Below are 18,538 nucleotides of genomic sequence, written 5' to 3'. Positions count from 1 at the left end.
CTATTTCCTCCATTTCATTTATTTACTCACAATGGTGCCAGGTTTCCTTCTCATCCAGCTAAGTGTTATAGTCATTTTGGACCCACAAGCATCTTTGATCAACTTCCACAAAGTCTATTTTTATGAAAAGCAGGAAGAGTTCCTTCTCTTGGGTGGGGGAAGCAGCAAAGGGAAGCCTTCTCTGTTCACCAGTTGGCCAACATACCCTCCCAGGGCATCAAGCCACCTGGCAAGGACATGCTACAAAGCTGTTCTCCAAAGTTTTATGCTCTAATCATAGCACAACTGTCCTTGAATCTCTTCCAGGGCACCTGGAAATTGGGAAAAGGTGCTGAGAGAATGGACCAGGTGGCTTGAGAGGCTGACAAAGTCAAACCCCAAAGTAAGGTAAATCACTCAAGTCCAACTGATGGGCGAAGTCACACTCACTTCCCTCTGGGTAAGAAAAATAAAGTCTCTGCTGGAAAAGCACCCAGATTTTTCACATCCTTATTTAAATTAGAGAAATGGCTTCAGACACCAGAAGACCAAGTCATGCTTCCATGATTTGAATATCATTTCACTTCTATCATTGGCTCTCATCAGACTTCATACACTTAAGGCTTTAGACACTAGAAATGATTAAGCATTTAAGGAAACAGCAACACATCAAATTAATCTGCTTTAGTGCAGCGACCAACAATGAAGCATCACTGACAGGAGTGCAGGTTCCCATCACCTCTTCTGATAGTTATCCAATCCAATTAGAAAAGTGTATCTCTATCTGTAACAGCAACTACACAGCCAAGAGGGAAAACATATTTGTTTTGGAAAGCAAGGAGAACAGGCTCACTTTCCTCTCTCCTTTTAGAAGGAATTCAGTAAACACTCTACTATGATGCTATTCAGCAATAACTCAGGGATGGCTTAGCTATCAACTCTGTTTTGTTCACAAATCAAAAACATTGCACTCTACCAGCTACTATGCAGAAAATTCACTGTATCCCAAGCAAAACCAGTACAGGGGGCACCAGGACAGCCTGAAAAAGGTTCTGCTCCCATACACAGCTAGATGTTGAACGACAGCTGGATTGAGCACCCAAAGTCTCATCTCTCACCAAGAGTTTTTCAAGCTGGTAGAATCTTTGCAAGATTGGTTGCACGCCTCTGTTTTTAGACTGGAAAGACATCTCCATACCCTTGTGTTCAGGGAAAAGTCCTGGCAAAACCCAACTGACAGAGCTTCTAGTTCTTGTTACCAAAGCTTTAAGGGACCATGGGTTGGCTCTAAGGGACCATGCCCCCTCCCCACACACAAACCCCTCCCCCCCCCCCAAATTCCCCTTTTAACCCTCTTTTCCTTGTTTCCCCACCTGCCTCCCTTCCCCCTTTATCCAGATGCAGCTCCAGTTCAGTCCTGGCTGTTTATAGCCCAAAACACATTTTGCAGATGCTCTGCAGTAAAAAACTTTGACACCTGTAAAGCATTATAAATCATAGGGCACATTAATCACCCAGTCTGAGCCCATAATCCTAACTCACGCACTACAGTCAATGGGTTTTGCAGACTCCCTCCCACAGGCATTTTGCCTACATGGGGACTAAGCCAGAGATTTAGCACCAGTCAAACATCCTCCCCCCGACAGTGTTGGGCTTCACCAGGCAGCAAGTTATCAAACACTGCAGCTTTCTTGAGGTTTCAGAGGCTTGGGATTTCCCATCCTTCAAACAAGCATTAGTGAAGTAGGAAACATCTTTCATAGGAAGCAAACAGGAATTTACAGAGGCCACAAGTATCTGCAGTTCAATGACCAACTATTTATACTGAGGAGTGGCTTCAGAGAAAAGGAAGAAATCCCCAAATAAACCACACAATACACAACCCAAAGGCTGGATTGTATTTATTGAATACACTGAAGCTCAGTAGCCTGGCCTTTTGGACAAGAAGTCATGAATACACCAGCTTTCTGGACTTCTACCTCCGTGGCAGGATCTAGAGATGAGCTGTAATGGTCTTGTGCAGGCTTATCTGTCTAAGCAGAAAGCAGCTTTCACTTGCCCTGTGGCAGGTTCATCCATTTCCATCCTTTCTAGGAGCTGTCTAAGGATGTGGATCTCAACAATAAGCAAACTCCTGGCAAATGAAGCCCAGTTTCTGAGGCTAGGACACCTTGCTAGTCTACCCCTGCCCAGTTTAAAAAAGGTCTTGCTCCTTCAACAAAGGCCAAAACGTATCCAGTAATGCTTCTTGCAGTGCCTGGTCCGATGGCACCATGCAAAGCAAATACAATTCCTGACTTGCTTTAGGGAATACCCTATGAAGAGACAGTGTGATAGAGGTGGGAAAAAAAAAACACACATTATAATAGGACAGCACAACACCCTGTCTAAATTCAGTTCAGCTTTCAGGACAAGCTGCAGTCACATTTCAGACAATATCTTCTTTGACAGATTGCTTTGGGAAAAATTGGGATAAAGCCTTTTAGTCTTCCTTACTGTAGAAGGAAATTTCCATCACTGCTAAAGCTCTGAATGTATTTCAGGAGCTGAATCCAAACATCACTGAGCAAGACAGCACTTGAACCATAGCCATGCTCCTAGGAGGAAAACCTGCAATCCCAGATACAAGAAGACATCTACACTTATCCCTAACTCCCACGCATCTCCCAGAGCCAAGAGAAAGACATTTCACGAGGGAACAAGACTGTAAAACACAGTACAATTCCTACAAGGCAGCACAACTGCAATGATGCAAACCCAAGGCGGGGCAGCAAAACCTGCAGCAGGAGCTGGAGACTGGGCAGGGTGGGTGTCCCCATGCAGCTGTGAGCATCTGGAACCCCTTCCCTGCACAATCACCCACACTGTGTCAATCCCACAACCTTCCTGTAGAATGCAGGGCTCAAAGATTAATTTAAAGGATATTTAAGTGATGTGCAAAGCCCAGGAAATAGGGTAGCTTTGTTTTAAATTCCAAACATTGGGAAAAATTATTTTTAAACTATTTTTTGAAGTCAATATGTAATCCAACAATTGAATTTTCCTGCATTTAACCCATTGTTCCCACATGATCTGACACATCCATTCATGTGGAGTCAACTCTGAATTGCTGGACATGACCAGCATACATCATCCAACACCTTAGTGCCCAACCTCAAAGCAAACAGGCTCGAAAGAGCCTCTTTATCAAAAACTTCCTGTGTCCTCAGGCGTATGGTCATGAACACTAACAATTCTAAGCTGCATGGAAAAAGGCAAATTCACCCACCCTCTAATAGTGGTTTTCAGCAAAGCAAGCGATTTCTGTAGCCAGTGACCTTTGGTTGTTCAGGGATTAGGACCAAAGACCCAGTAAAGTCCCATCTCCAAAGCCTATAGTCACACTGATATATCATGCCAACATGGCTTAGATCATCCATCCGGGTCATTTAACAGCTCTTACCAAGCAGGAATTACAAGAGTATTTCAACTATAAAGTGAATACACGTATCACAGACACAGCAATCCATTGTGTTGATGGATCACAGTTCCTCATTTGTCTTTTCACAAAAGGACCAAGGAAAAAAAATTAAAAAGCCATCACAAGCCTCAGTTCCAGACCATGTGATGTTTTTAACCAGATGGACCATCTTGAATCATTCACATTTCACTAAAGGAATAAATTTTAACAGCAAACGCCTGATTCATTAGGAAGGGTTTGATATCTCACTTATACTGGCTTGCAGTGACAAGAGCATCAATGGATACTTCAGAAGCAGGGAGAGGCTTTACAAGTATTAGATATTAACAAAATCACAAGGTTGGAAAAGACCTTTAAAATCATCAAGTCCAACCATTCCCATCCTATGCTAAACCATATCCCTAAGTACCTCATCTACCCATCTGTTAAACACACACAGGGATGGTGACTCAACCACATCCCTGGGCAGCCTGTTCCAGGCCCTGACAATTCTTTCAGGGAAGAACTTTTCCCTCACATCTGAGCTGACCCTGCCCTGGTGCAGCTTGAGCCCATTTCCCCTTGTCCCATCTCCTGTCCCCTGGCTGGAGAGACCATCGCCCACCTCTCTGCACCCTCCTGTCAGGTCAGTGGAGGCACTGAGAAGGTCTCCCCTCAGCCTCCTCTTCTCCAGGCTGAACACCCCCAGCTCCCTCAGCCGCTCCTCAGAGGATTTGCCCTCCAGCCCCTTCCCCAGCCTGGTTGCCCTTCTCTGGACACGTTCCAGGACCTCCATGTCCTTTTTATGGTGAGGGGTCCAGAACTGGACCCAGCACTCGAGGTGCAGCCTTACCAGTGTCCAGTCCAGGGGCACAATCCCCTCTCCAGACCTACTGGCTACACTATTTCTGACACAAGCCAGGATGCCATTGGCCTTCCTGGCCACCCGGGCACACTGCTGACTCATATTCAATCTGCAGTCACCCAACACCCCCAGGCCCTTCTCTGCCTGACAGCTCTCCAGCCAGTCTCCCCCAGCCTGTGGCGCTGCTCGGGGTTGTTCTGTCCCACGTGCAGCACTCTGCACTTGGCCTTGTTAAACTTCATCCCATCTCTACCCAATCTCTACACACTTCAGACCCCTTGCACCTATCTAACCAGATGATTAGGTGACATGTGATGTAAAAACACAATCTCTGAAAGAACAGCAGCAGTGCAGCTCCTCTAACAATGCTGCTGCTTTCTAGAGAGCGCGTTCAGCAGCCCCGTAGGCCACAGCAAACCCACTGCCTTCACCTCTCATACCACATGCCAACCAGTGCATCTGCATGAAGCACTTAGTTAAATCATAAGGGGCAATTTGGTTTCTAATCTCCATTACACCAGCTCTCCATTTTTCTCCTGCTAAAACAAGCACCAGTGATGTGTAAATGAAGCTGGTTGCAGAAAGGACAGGGGGATGCATCTGGTTGTGTGTATTTCTGTATTTCCCTACTGGTCAGGCATATGCCCCACAAGTCCCCATCTCTTTGCTGTGACTATAACATACTGCTCTGACCAGCAGCAGTCAGTGCATACCACAACACTACCTATAACACATATAATGTATCAATTACACATTGCATTCCCCTGTTGAGACCCCTCTGCAGTGCTGCCTCCAGCTCGGGGGTCCCCAGGACAAGGAGGACATGAAGCTGTTGGAGCAAGTCCTAAGAAGGCTATGGAGATGATGTGAGAGCTGGAGCCCCTCTGCTCTGGAAACAGGCTGGGAGAGCTGGGCTGGCTCAGCCCAGAGAAGAGAAGGCTGCTTCTGGGGAGAGCTCCGAGCCCCTTTCAGACCCTCGAGGGTCTCCAGGAGAGCTGGAGAGGGGCTGGTGCCAAGGGCTGGAGGGGCCAGGCCCAGGGAAATGGCCTTCAGCTGCAGGAGGGCAGCTGGAGAGGAGCTGGGAGGCAGAGATCCTTCCCAGGGAGCGGGGAGGCCCTGGCACAAGGTGCCTAGAGGAGCTGGGGCTGCCCCTGGATCCCTGGTCAGTTTGGATGGGGCTTTGGTCACCCTGGGCTGGTGGGGTGTGGCATTAGATGGGTTTTGAGGTCCCTTCCCACCCAAACCAGTCTGTGATTTCATGATATCAGTGTCATCACCCTCTACCACAGCAGCGTTGTGAGCAGAAATTGGGGGCAGCTCTGCTCCACGCTGAGTTACTTTAGTTGCTCTGTGCAACCACTTGTTGGGTGGTAAGATGGGGTGGAAGCATGAATCAGTTAAAGTACATTCTGCCATAAACCTATCTGTAGCTGGTCAGTGGACCAAGAGACCATCTCATATTATCCAGATTTTAAAATAAAAGCTACAAAACAAATCTTGCAGTGCATTATCTCGGGTGGGACATGTTGCATCAGGAGGCAATAAACACATCAAGACTCGGGCTTGCCCAGAGAGGTGGTGGATGCCCCATCCCTGCAGGTGTTCAAGGCCAGGTTGGATGGGGCCCTGGGCAACCTTGTGTAGCTCCAGGCCTGGAGGTTGGTGGCCCTGCCTGTGGCAGGGGGATTGGAACTCTCTGATCCTTGGGGTCCCTTCCAACCCAGACCATCCTATGATTCTCTAATTCTATACTAACATCTTGATGATTTTCATGGAAACACTAGCATGATCATAAACATCCAAAGAGGATTTCAGAGAGAAATCTCAAGGAAAATTACCAGTGTGAACATCTGAAGCCAAAGCAGGATACCCAAGGTCATTTTTTTGTTGCTGTTTTGGTAATACCCACAAACTTCCATGTCTCTGATCAGCTTTCTTGACACATGGCATAACACAACAGGCTGCAGCTTACTCCCATCTCTTCCAGCAACCACTCCTGGAAACCTTCAAATTCTGGCCCCATCTCTCTCAAGAGCCTCGTTCCAGTAATGTCAGAAATCAGTGTCCTCATCCAACTATCTGAGCATTTAAAGCTTCCTCTTTCAGCAGTGCTTATCATCAAGAGCTTCAGGCATCAACCACATCTTGCTCCCAGCCTTCTTCTTCCCCAAGCTGAGCATGGCAAGTTTGAAGTCATCACTTTTCACACACTTTCTAGAAAAGGCTTGGCTAAAAAACCCCTGATAGCATGTAATGGATTTCCTGGGAAGCACAGACTGCCCAGACTTCTGTCTGAAAATCAAAGATAAAGGGGAGGGAAGAAAAACACAAGGGCCAGCAGCAGCAGCCTGAGGAGGTGGAGTAAGGACAAGAGAAACATGGAGATTTCTTGCATATCAGGAACAGGACAAGTTCAGTTTTGTCCTGACTCGTTTGGGGATCTTTAGAGGGTCCCTTTTATCCCTGTATCATTTCCAAACTTTTCAGTGATGTTTCCATCTGTCTTCCCTCATCCCCTCCTCCAAAAAGAATCTTTTTCCTGCACAGAGAGCCCTTGGCCAGCAGTCCTCAGATCTACTCACCTACGCAGGCTACAGACACACTAATTGTTCAGCCTTATTTTAAAGATGTTAATTCAAGACTGATATTTACTGCAACCTAGGATGAAAACCAGGGGTGCTAAAGGTCCATCCCTACAGTCTTCTTTTGGTTTGTTATTCCATGGCTTCCGAGCTTCACCAGCCACTTAGTGACTTTCCGGAGCATCTTAAGCAGGTTTCTTTATGCAAGCAACCTACTGACATCCAGTAATACCGAGCTCGCTTTCCTCAGTTACACTTTAAAGCAAGACCATGCACATGATGGCTTCAAGGAATACAGGAGAAGCAGCATATGCTACACCTGAAAAGGTCCAAGAGCAAAACAGGAGGGATGACAGGCCCTAGCAGTGTAATTTTTCACCCAGATAATTAGTACAGAGCATAAAGAAAAAACAGTTGGAGGGAGCACATCTGGCAGCTGTAACAAGGAAATGCCACAATCTGAATAAAACCCCAGAGGGCTGTAACATCAGAAAAGTCACAAGGCACCTTTGTGTATCTGAGGGGGTCTGGCCTGGCCATTTATCACGGGGAGCTCATGCATGGAACACTTCAAAGGTTCTGAGTAAAGTAGTAGTGACAAAGTATTGGAAGTTCTGTAAGCCATTGCTATACGAGCTAATCAATCACCTATAAAAAGGTCAGCCCTGCTCAGGGGCCACTTATAATATTACCCAGACCCTGAATCTGCTGGCAGGCAAGTTAAAGCTGCAGAGAACATAACTGCAACCCACTGAGTCAGCTGTGATTCCTGGTGGCATCAGCTGCAGCGCAACAAGAGATACCATCCTTAGCTCCTTACCCCCAAACCAACAGGCAACAGCCTTCAAAACTCAGTGGTGGGACACCATCAAGTCCTCTCAATGGTTTGACTTCTATGCCTCAGTTTACCCAATTACAAAACAAACAAAACCACCCAAACCCAAGCTGGCAGAGAGACTTATGCCACATCCCACACTAAACATAGGAGGCTGTGTTGATTACAAGTTTTGGCATTTTGCCTGAATATTAGTAATTTAATTTATTAACACTAGAACATTATACTGGGGAGGGAAGGGAGGGGGGTACCTGGAGAGCAGGAACCAGTTGGCTTGGGAAATTCAGTTCCCTCCCACTTCAACATCCCCATCTGCTGCAGAGGCCTTGGGTCAGGAAGGTTGAGGCACTCTGCCAAGCCCTATTAAAGTTTTTATTGCACTAAATCAGAGCAGCCCTGAGAAGGTGTTCATAACACTTCTCAGTGTTTTCCCAGCAAAGGAATAAAAGCCTGTTTGTCAAGGGAGATGGTGAATGAAGCAACACTTCTGGTCCATGGTGATTCTAAGGAGCCTATAATATCTAGCTACTGCTGCCCTCTTATTGATCAGGTACCAGAGACCCTCAAACTGTGATCCATCAGGGTATAACAGCAGTTCCTGAACTCCACGAACCATGGAGCATCGGCTGCTGGGTTCAGAAGAGCTGATGCATTATGAGGCATTGCTCAGGGCTTGACAGTTCTTTGCTGATGGGAGCAGCAAGCCCACAAAGCAGCAACAACAAGAAAACAGCTCTGCCACAATCACTGAGTATTTACTGTCAGAAGAAGACAGAGGCAGAAAGCAAAAGGTTGCAGCAGCTACTGGAAGGACCAGAGAAGCCACCTATATAGGGCCAGAAGATGATGCATAAGGACACACGTTTAGGGAGAGGACAAAGAAAAGAAAAGCAAGGACACTTGCTGGCACATAATATAGAGTCTAAATACAGCAGTGGGGAAATGCCACCCAACAGCAAGGGTGCAGGATTAGCTCTCCCAGGACCAAAAGCTGGTTGGTACAAAGCAACCAGCTATTCCAGCTCTTGGACTAGGTCCCTGTGTTGCTCCCATGAGCAACCAATGGGGATCTCCAAGAAAAGCATGGGGCAGAACAAAAACCAAAGCAAAAACAAACTTCAAAAGCATAATGTTTCTGGGAGGCACAGGGAAAAATGCAGTTCCAAGGCTAGAAAGTGAGTACAAGGACCTTTAAATGTGCTATGTTGATATATACATCAGCTCTGTAAAGCCACAATGACAGATAAGAGGGACTTTTAAGCTGGATTCTGAACAATCTGTTCTTTGAAGGACAACAAAAAGATTAGCGTTATACCCAAAATCCAATCCTGCAAATCCATGCTTTATTGGCCAGTCCTGACCATCTCCAAAGCTTTCAAAGAAATCCAGCCCTGAGCTTGGATGTGCATCTCTAACTTCATCGTCTTCACAGGACCTTACCAAGGAAGTGGTTTATTAGATGCTCAGGTGAATTTACAGAATCACAAGGTTGGAAAAGACCTTTAAGATCATCGAGTCCAACCATTCCCTTCCTAAGCTAAACCATATCCCTAAGTACCTCATCTACCCTTTTTTTCAAAGGCATCCAGGGGCGGGGACGCAGCCCCCTCCCTGGGCAGCCTGTTCCACAGCCCCACAACTCTGCCAGGGAAGAACTTTTCCCTCCCATCTGAGCTGACCCTGCCCTGGCACAGCTTGAGCCCATTTCCCCTTGTCCCATCTCCTGTCCCCTGGCTGAAGAGACCATCGCCCACCTCCCTACAACCTCCCTTCTGGTAGTGATAAGATCTCCCCCTCAGCCTCCTCTTCTCCAGGCTGAACAGCCCCAGCTCCCTCAGCTGCTCCTCAGAGGATTTGCCCTCCAGCCCCTTCCCCAGCCTGGTTGCCCTTCTCTGGACACTCCAGGACCTCCATGTCCTTCTTATGGTGAGGAGCCCAGAACTGGACACAGTACTTGAGGTGCAGCCTCACCAGTGCCAAGTACAGGGTGAGACCACACCTCGAGTACTGTGTCCAGTTCTGGGCTCCACACCAGTGGGGTTAGAGCATTTGGAAAGTAGTGGGATTTCTGTACGTACCAGATTTCATTACTAACACTGCTTCTTTCACTCACAGCATCTCAGGGTTATTTATAAGAGATACGAGAGGGAGGGAAGAGATTGTACAAGTGCCACGAAGTGCACTGTCATTGTGCTAAATCACAGTGGCTCATGAAGAGACCTCCATTTAAATGTTGTAGCTTACACTGAAGAGCAGAAAAATCACAAGGATCTTACAATTTCCATCACCTGGGATCCAAAGCTGCCACATTTTGGTTCCTTCCCAGGTGACTTCTTTTTAGGAAGTTCTTCACTCTGAGGGTGGTAAGACCCTGGCCCAGGTTGCCCAGAGAGGTAGTGGAGGCCCTACCCCCGGAGTCATTCAAGGTCAGGGTGGATGAACCTCTGAGTGACCTGATCTAGTGAACATGCCCCTGCTCACTGCAGGGAGCTGGAATAGATGGTCTTTGAAGGTCCCCACCAACCTAATGCATCCTAGGATTCAATGATGGCCCTTCCTACTGTATGTAGCCAAACCAGGAGTCAACCCTTGACTATTCTCAGCAATTCTCTGGAAGAAGAGATAGTTTTCTCAACACAGGAAACTTTGAAGGGCAATGGGGCAGACAAGAAGAGATCCCAGATAAGTTTTGTCTGCCCCAACATGTATCTCAGAAAGGTTGGTGGTTGAGAAGTACAGTACCAGCTGTTCCTGGCACTAAGCGGAGAAGCCAAAGCCCTTTGCAAATGTTGACAGTATTTTATCTTATTTTTCAGGGAACTAAATAAGATAAAGATCCTAGGAATTTTTAATACACTAACTGCAAAAAAAACCCCACAAACCAGCCAATAAAAGTAGTTTCCTCTGTCAGATAAAAAAAAAAATTACCATTACAATTCTCTTCAGCAGAAAATCTCTCTCCCCACTCCCACCTAGGTTGATTTCCCAGGTGTGGTATTTGCTGTGTACAGACAACACAGTTTTGGAAACAATTAAAAAACCCTGAACAAAAGCAATTGACAGATTTAACTTCATGTTTATACAATGCAAACTATCAACACATCCCAGGTGGATACTGATCCTGCCACATCTGTGGGTGGGTTTTGCAAGTTGCTGGACTTCACCCCAAGTGCAAGAGCTAGTCTGGCATTGCAATACCCAGCAGCAGTTCATTTCAGGTGAAGCACACAAGCTGTGCACAGAGCATTGTGTTTACACACTGCAATTAGCAGCTCCACTCTCTGTGGTTTTAATTGCTGTCAATCCATCAACAGGATTGTGGTGTCTGGGAGCTCCCTTGGAAACTGCCATCTGAACTTCAGACCTGTAAAAGTACATAGGGCAACTAAAAGCCAAAGCTCATTCACCCACAGTTCCTGTGCTCAGGTGATAGAGCCCTGCCAAGGTGATGCACTGACTTCGTAAGAACTTCCTTGGTTGAACACACGAAGATGATCAGAGGGCTGGAGCACCTCCCCTATGAAGAGAGGCTGAGGGAGCTGGACTGGTTCAGCCTGGAGAAGAGAAGAATGCGGGGGGACCTCATTGTAGCCTTCCCATCCCCGAAGGGGAAGTTTTCTACAAAGAGAGAGCAGTGAGGTACTGGACTGGGCTGCCCAGAGAGGTGGTGGGTGCCCCATCCCTGGAGGTGTTCAAGGCCAGGTTGGATGGGGCCCTGGGCAACCTTGTGTAGCTCCAGGCCTGGAGGTTGGTGGCCCTGCCTCCTGCCTGTGGCAGGGGGGTTGGAGCTCTGTGATCCTCGGGGTTCCTTCCAACCCAGACCATTCTATGATTCTATGACCTGATGAACAAGCTGCAGTTCAATCAGAAACTGCTTCCTCACACCAGCTACAGAGATTATAACAGTCCAGATCTCAGCAAGGCTGTTTCTTCTCTTCTATATGCCTTCCATTAAAAAAAAAAAAAAAAAAGAAAAAAAATGAAAGAAGATCTTGCCATTGAAGGTGAAAGCAGACAATAGAAAAAAAAAGAATTTTGCAGTCATTCAAAATTTAAAAAGGAGACTGATTGGACAGGTTGGGTGCCTTCAACCCCCACTGCCTCCATTCCCAAAAGGTCAGAGGAAGCAAGAGATAATTACAATTCTAGCAAGCGGTCTCACAAAAAAACCCTTAGAACTCAAGCTCACAATTAAAATTCTCATTGTCATGTAAATTTTTAATGTGTAGTAGAAAGCCTGATCTGCATACATTTTGGGGAAAAGGAGGGGAATCATTAAAACTCTGGCTGTTGAGCTGCAGCACAATTCAGAAAACAAATATTCACAGTCACCCGTTGAAGATTTCAAGGACACAGGGCTTGGTCATAAATCAAATTTACATGATGGCCTTTGATTCTAAAAAGTTTGATCTTTTAAAAAGGAAACAGATAGCCATGCTGTAGCCTATGCTAAGAAAAATTGCCCTTTGCATAGGTGCCTTGAATCATAGAATGGTCTGGATTGGAAGGGACCCCAAGGATCAGAGAGTTCCAAACCCCCTGTTACAGGCAGGGCCACCAACCTCCAGCCCTGGAGCTACACAAGGTTGCCCAGGGCCCCATCCAACCTGTCCTGGCCTTCTGATAATTAAAGAGTATAAACATAACGTGTATACACCCTAATCCGTCCTTTCTAGATAGCTCTAGATTTTTGCAAGACTTAAGACCTTCCAAGTATGCCGCACCCTTTCTATAGGGACCACTATCAGGAAAACATGAATTATACTAAAATTGCCTCTACTGTGGGCTTGCCGTGGTCAAATTACTACAGGGTTGGATACAGAGCAATACAATAGTTATTGTTATCAATAGGTCATTGCTTTTCTGTGAAGTGAATAGATACTTAAGTCATGGTATGGTATTTTCCTGGTTAATCCTTCGTACGCCTAAATCACACAATCACAGAATTGTCAGGGTCAGAAGGACCTCCAGAGCCCATCGGGTCCAACCCCCCTGCCAAAGCAGCTCCCTAGGACAGGTCACACAGGTCGGCGTCCAGACGGGGCTGGAATATCTCCAGAGAAGGAGACTCCACACCCCCCTGGGCAGCCTGTCCCAGGGCTCCCTCACCCTCACTGGGAAGAAGTTCTTCCCCAGATTGGTGTGGAACTCCCTGTGCTCCAACTTGAGGCCATCGCCCCTTGTCCTGTCCCCACAGCCCACTGAGAAGACACTGGCTCTTTCCCCCTGTGTCCCACCCTTCAGATATTTATAAACATTAATAAATACTGTGGCTGCTTTGACTGTTACCTGCTCAGTCAAACAGCCAAGAACTATTTTGCAAGAGGAAAAAAAAAAAAAGGAAAAAGGTTTCTCACTCATCTCTTGCACATAGCAGAGTTCACACACATTCTCTGCAGTACTCAAGCACATACAAATAGACCTGTGTGAGGAAAATTAGCCTTCCTTTGCACATTTTCCCTCCCAAATACAGTCCTACAACTCTTACTCCAGCAGTAACACCTGCAAGGCACTTTATTGACAACAAGATGGGAATAGATTCTTCATCCCTCAGGTTTGCATAGCCTGTAGCTAATTTCAGGCTCCCTTCTCTTGCTCCTTGAACAGCTAAATTTTCTCCATTTCATCATTCAACAGGGTGGAAGTTGAGGTCTCATGTAGACTTTAATGCCAACTTAGAGACCAGACATTTTTAAGCCTAGTACAGGTGCTTTGAACACAACAAATTCCTTTCTAGTGTTAGAATAACACTTGAAATTCCCAGTGGAAGGCTGCCACTGATATTTTTTGGTCAAATAAATCAGCACAAGCAGAACTAGCTTTCACTGAAAAGAAGTTAAGTCAATAACAATTTTTCTATTGATATTTGGCAAAGCTGCATAATGTTCTGGTTCATAAGGCACATGGAATAAAGAATTTTGAGTATTTAAGTTACTACATACACACATGCCGGGACATTACATCCCACTGTTTTCCTGACAAAGTCTTAAAAACCCAACTACACCCTCTACTATGGACATAACCTGGGTGTTTGCTCAAATGAAACTTCTGCTGGCTGAGAATCACAGAATCACTGGGTTGGAAAAGACCTTTAAGATCATCAAGTCCAACCATTCCCTTCCTAAGATAAACCATATCATCCCTAAGTACCTCATCTACCCATCTGTTAAACACATCCAGGGCTGGGGACTCAACCCCCTCCCTGGGCAGACTGTTCCAGGCCCTGACAGTTCTTTAAGGGAAGAACTTTTCCCTCCCATCTGAGCTGACCCTGCCCTGGCACAGCTTGAGGCCATTTCCCCTTGTCCCATCTCCTGTCACCTGGCTGAAGAGACCATCACCCACCTCTCTGCACCCTCCTGGCAGGTCAGTGGAGGCACTGAGAAGGTCTCCCCTCAGCCTCCTCTTCTCCAGGCTGAACACCCCCAGCTCCCTCAGCTGCTCCTCAGAGGATTTGCCCTCCAGCCCCTTCCCCAGCCTGGTTGCCCTTCTCTGGACTTGTTCAAGGACCTCAATGTTGCTCAGACTAAGCTGGCCAGATGAAAGCAGAGGGAAAACAGCACAAACATTTCAACTTTACAAAAGGAAATTCATTTTACGCTGCACAAACGCGAGCCATCACTTCTCAATTCACATGGGAGCTCCAGCCAAAGCTCCACCACCACCAATTGATGCAATTCAGAACAAGGAGCATTTTTGGCAACAGATCTACCGCCAAGAAGTGTTTTCGCCTTGACAGCCTCTTTTCCAGAGGAAAAGCGCTCCACAGCCAGGAATCTTCCTGGCTATAGACTTGAAAAACAAAACAGTGCAACTTACTGTCACCAGAGCAAAACTAAGCCCTGAATAAGGAGCAGAAGAATCCCCTTGGATCACTGCCAAGATAAACAAGATTTAAGTTTTTGTTTTGTGGTTTTTCTCATTTCTTTAAGCAGTAAGCACACTTTAAAAACAAGCCCAAACAATGTAAGGGTGTAGAAGAGTAACACAGAACAACCGTTACCCAGAAGATGCCATAGGACAGCTTTGACAGCGGTTTTTTCATAAATAAATCAAGTCTCATGAGACACCCATCTCACAGCCCCAAACAACAGAGAAGGCACAAGTCCATCCCCACTGCCTGGATTCCTTCTGCCAGAGCTCTTAAAAGCTTCATTTATCCAGCAAAAGTCAACTCTTAACAGCCCCTCTGTTTATCCCCAGCTAGCTCTCAACTTCTTTTCCCCATGTACAAACTCTTCTTCACATGCACAGAGCTAGAGACTATGCAGGCCCTACTAATTCAACCAGTGAAACCACAAGCATACCAGTAAGACATGCAACAAGGAACAAAGCACAAGTCTCATCCAGGACCAGAAGGAAAATATGGACAAATCTGACCAAACCATATCACTCTGAGTGCCACTACCAACCAACCATGCCCATCTACTACATCAACCACACGGTGAGGACTAATCACAGACCTCCAAGCCCTGGGGCCAGTGATTTCCATGGTCAATCCAAGCCAACAGCAATGACAACAACAAAATATCAAGTATCCAGCACTTTCAACCAAGACCCACACCCATCCCAAGTTCACTGAGAAGAAAGGATGCAATCAACTTCCTACCTTGGTGGTGTCATCATGTGACCGCTGGTACCGTTTCCAGCGGCAGCCGTAGATCCCTGTCAAACAGGACAGACATAGTTGTGGCTCGTAGTACTGCAGTGGTTGATGTTTAACCATGCTCCTTCCAGCCCCTCAGGAGGGAGGTATCAGAAATCCATCAGGTCCTGGGAGTGCCCTTCAGCAAGAAGAGAAAAGAAAAAGAGAGGAGGGGAGGAAATTAAAAAAGCTGAGCAATATTTCAATACATTAACAAGCAATTTAATAATTAACCACGTCCCCCGGCTATTAAGTGAGTAGGAATGATAACCAGATCTATTCCCATCCCCACCAACATCTCCAGCTTGTTACTCAACAGGACCGAGAAGTTTAATTAGCTTGCAAGTTTTGTTTCCTTGTGTAGTTTCTCACACACCAACTGAAAGCAAATGTATTCAGAGTTATCAGTAAGAAAAGCCACACAAGGACTATAGCAGTAGACAGATTAGCCAGAGCCCAGATGATTAGATTTTTATGAATGATTGAAACAAAGAACCATACCCTCTGCAAGCACAACCTTAAAATTGATTCAGAGACCTCTGCAAAGCTGAAATCCTGCCAAGCTAAATCAGCTTATCTTGAGCATCCCATGGAGCCTGCAAAACAGTCCCAGGTGAGGAACTAACACTTCTGTGCATTCTGGAAGAGGCAGGTATTTCCCTCTCCCTTTACATGCATCTCCGATGAGACCTTACAGAGATGCAGAGCTGGTTACAGCCTTCACCTAGGAGAAGGATCCCCTCTCCACCAAACAGCATTCACTCCCCAAGGACCAGACTGACTGATTCAACTGTCCTATTTGCCATGCATGGGGAAACATCACTATTTTGAGGGAAAGTACTCTGCTCCATTAATTGCATGTGCTGTGCGTCACAGGGCTTTTTTTTCCCCCCTCTTATATGTATATTTAGATGCTCACTTTTGTCTTTGGTGAGATTAGTATCAAGAACAGACCAGATAATCGTACAGTCTTACTAATTCATAGAATCTGTGTTCGGGGATGAGAGCCTCAAAGCAAATCCTCACTGGTCTGGTGATGTCATACTGCTCTCAGCTGTACTTAACTCCAACCAGGGGTTTTCCACAGGTCTCTGCTACACAAGTGTACACCCACAGCCCCACATATCGCTCTTGCATGGAGTGCTGTGCAGCAGCAGTTGAGCTTGCAGAGTGATTGGCTACATCTCCTGAGCGTGAACAGTTGGGTACAAGATGTGGGTAGTAAGGAAGTTGCACCCTCCCTAGGGTAAATACTTAGTTTCCTTATCTGCAGGATCCCCAGTGATCAAGTCTTGCAAAAAGCCACGGCAGCTAGGAGTAGCAACATCCTCACTAGCATCAACTAAGCACAGCAGGGCTCGAGGAGATAACCTAACCACCTAAGAGCCTTTTGTTGCCACATCCCATGGAAGGAATGGGGTTAACCATATTTTTCAATGCATAAGGGGATGGTGTAGGTGTTGCTGACACTGTGGCAGAATCTAGAAGTATCCATGAGGACACAGACAGCTCAGGCCTTCCAGCTTCTGTCCTTCTTTGTGTCCATTTACACTCTGTGCTTCATGCTGACAGGTCAGGACAGCCCTGTCCTAGCTTCCTCTAATTGGAGCTCAGCATCCAGGAGGCAGATAGATCTTGCAAAGTGGTACTGTGGTTTTAAATCCCACCAGACCATCTCCAGAGCCTACAACCCACACATTCTCTGCCTTTGCCTGCCTTAGGCAGGCACACAAAGTGTAGAAAACCTCTCTATAATGCTCTGGGTGCTCCTCAAGGCATTGACCCAGGCAGAGGACACGAGACACACAGGACTTGTGTATCAGTCCATGGCAGGCCTGGATGCCCACATGGTTTTGTTCATCCCCTCAGGGGGGACACGCAGGACAGAGGCACAAACACATCCAGTCTGAAACTAGAGATATTTGCTGATCACATCACGCTGCTCTCTCAGCTCATCTGCCCCCAAGCAATGCTGTGTCACCACCTCCATGGCCTCATGCTTCAGGTCACCTCCCTGCCTGCATCTCATCTCTTCTCACGCTATTTATAAAGCTCAGCATTAGTCACAGCACAAGTTGCTTCCTATCTTCAGCTTTTGTCTGCTTCAAGATCGTCCCTACAAAACAAGCTCGCTGGCCTTCCCCATGTGCCACCAGCACGCTGCAGGCAGAAACAACTGTCGGTCACAATAGGACAGACACGCTGAGGACATGCAAAGTTAGATGCTATTTAAAGGTCCTGGACAGAGCCATAATCTCTGCCCTGAATATCCTAAGTAGCAAGTGATGCACAAGATTTTGTGGAACATAAGCAGGAGATAAGAATTATACACAGCCTATTAACAACTGTACTGCCAAGCTTTGCATTGCCATCCTGAAAACCGAGCAGGCTAGAGCCATTACATCAAGCCCTTCAAGAATTAGTCTTCAAAGGACAGCATCTCTCCTGATTCCTACCTCTTCTTGCTTCAGTCATGAAAGTCAAGAGGCCAATCAGACCACCCCTATCTACAAAAGCTTTAGATGGTGTATTTTATTTGCTAGCTTACAAGAATTGAATTGCAAACTCAAACAGAAGTGGCACACTTAAGCATGTCATCACTCTTCTGGGAAGCCCCAAGCTGTTCTCCAGCCCAGGCACCTGTAGAAGTGGTGCTATACACCAGCCACACGCATCAGAGTGTCAAAGCTGGCAAACTCCTGACTTTTCCAACAGAAATCCAATTTGTTTGAAGTGGCAGGAGCCTAGGAGTGAATGTGGCCTTTGGAAATATAATTCATGTTACAGGTCCATCATTCCATTAACAAAGTTGAAGGTCAAGCTCTTCAGTTCTCTGATGAAGCTTCACAGAAAAACCTCACAGGAGGCAACTGATAAGACTGGGAAGGGAATTGAGCAAGTTTGGGCAAGCACTGCAGGTTAGCAGGTACACAAAGTGCTCTCAGAGCTATCACCAGGATCCCCAATTCAACCTGTTCAAGACACAAACATCCCTCCCACAACTGTATATCCAAAGCTATCAGTTAAACATGTGAACTTTGCTGCACAACCAGAGACAGTGGAGGCAAAGCCTTTACTACAGCAATTCTGCAGTAAATGTTTGAGTTCACTTCAGAGATGGAAAGGGATCAGCAATCAACTTTCCTGCCCTGAAGAAAAATCCTACCAGGAACACCAAGAGTCAGGGGAGATA

The 18,538-nt window shown here is 46.4% G+C and overlaps 1 protein-coding gene across 1 annotated transcript in view; it reads right to left on the bottom strand.

Moving 5' to 3' along the window:
- Positions 1–15,426, bottom strand: part of GDPD5 (glycerophosphodiester phosphodiesterase domain containing 5) — a gene marked incomplete at its 5' end in the record, with an annotated part of 125,224 nt that extends 109,798 nt beyond the window's left edge. The window contains one exon of the mRNA XM_084279322.1: positions 15,310–15,426. Within this exon, the coding sequence (XP_084135448.1) occupies positions 15,310–15,426 (117 nt within the window). The remainder of the gene's footprint in view (positions 1–15,309) is intronic.
- Between the last annotated feature and the right edge of the window lie 3,112 nt (positions 15,427–18,538).

This window comes from Gallinula chloropus, assembly GCF_964237585.1.
Source record: "Gallinula chloropus genome assembly, chromosome: 1".
NCBI classification, from domain to species: Eukaryota; Metazoa; Chordata; class Aves; order Gruiformes; family Rallidae; genus Gallinula; species Gallinula chloropus.
The sequence above is the reverse complement of the archived record's forward strand: the minus strand, read 5'-3'. Positions and strand labels throughout refer to the sequence as shown.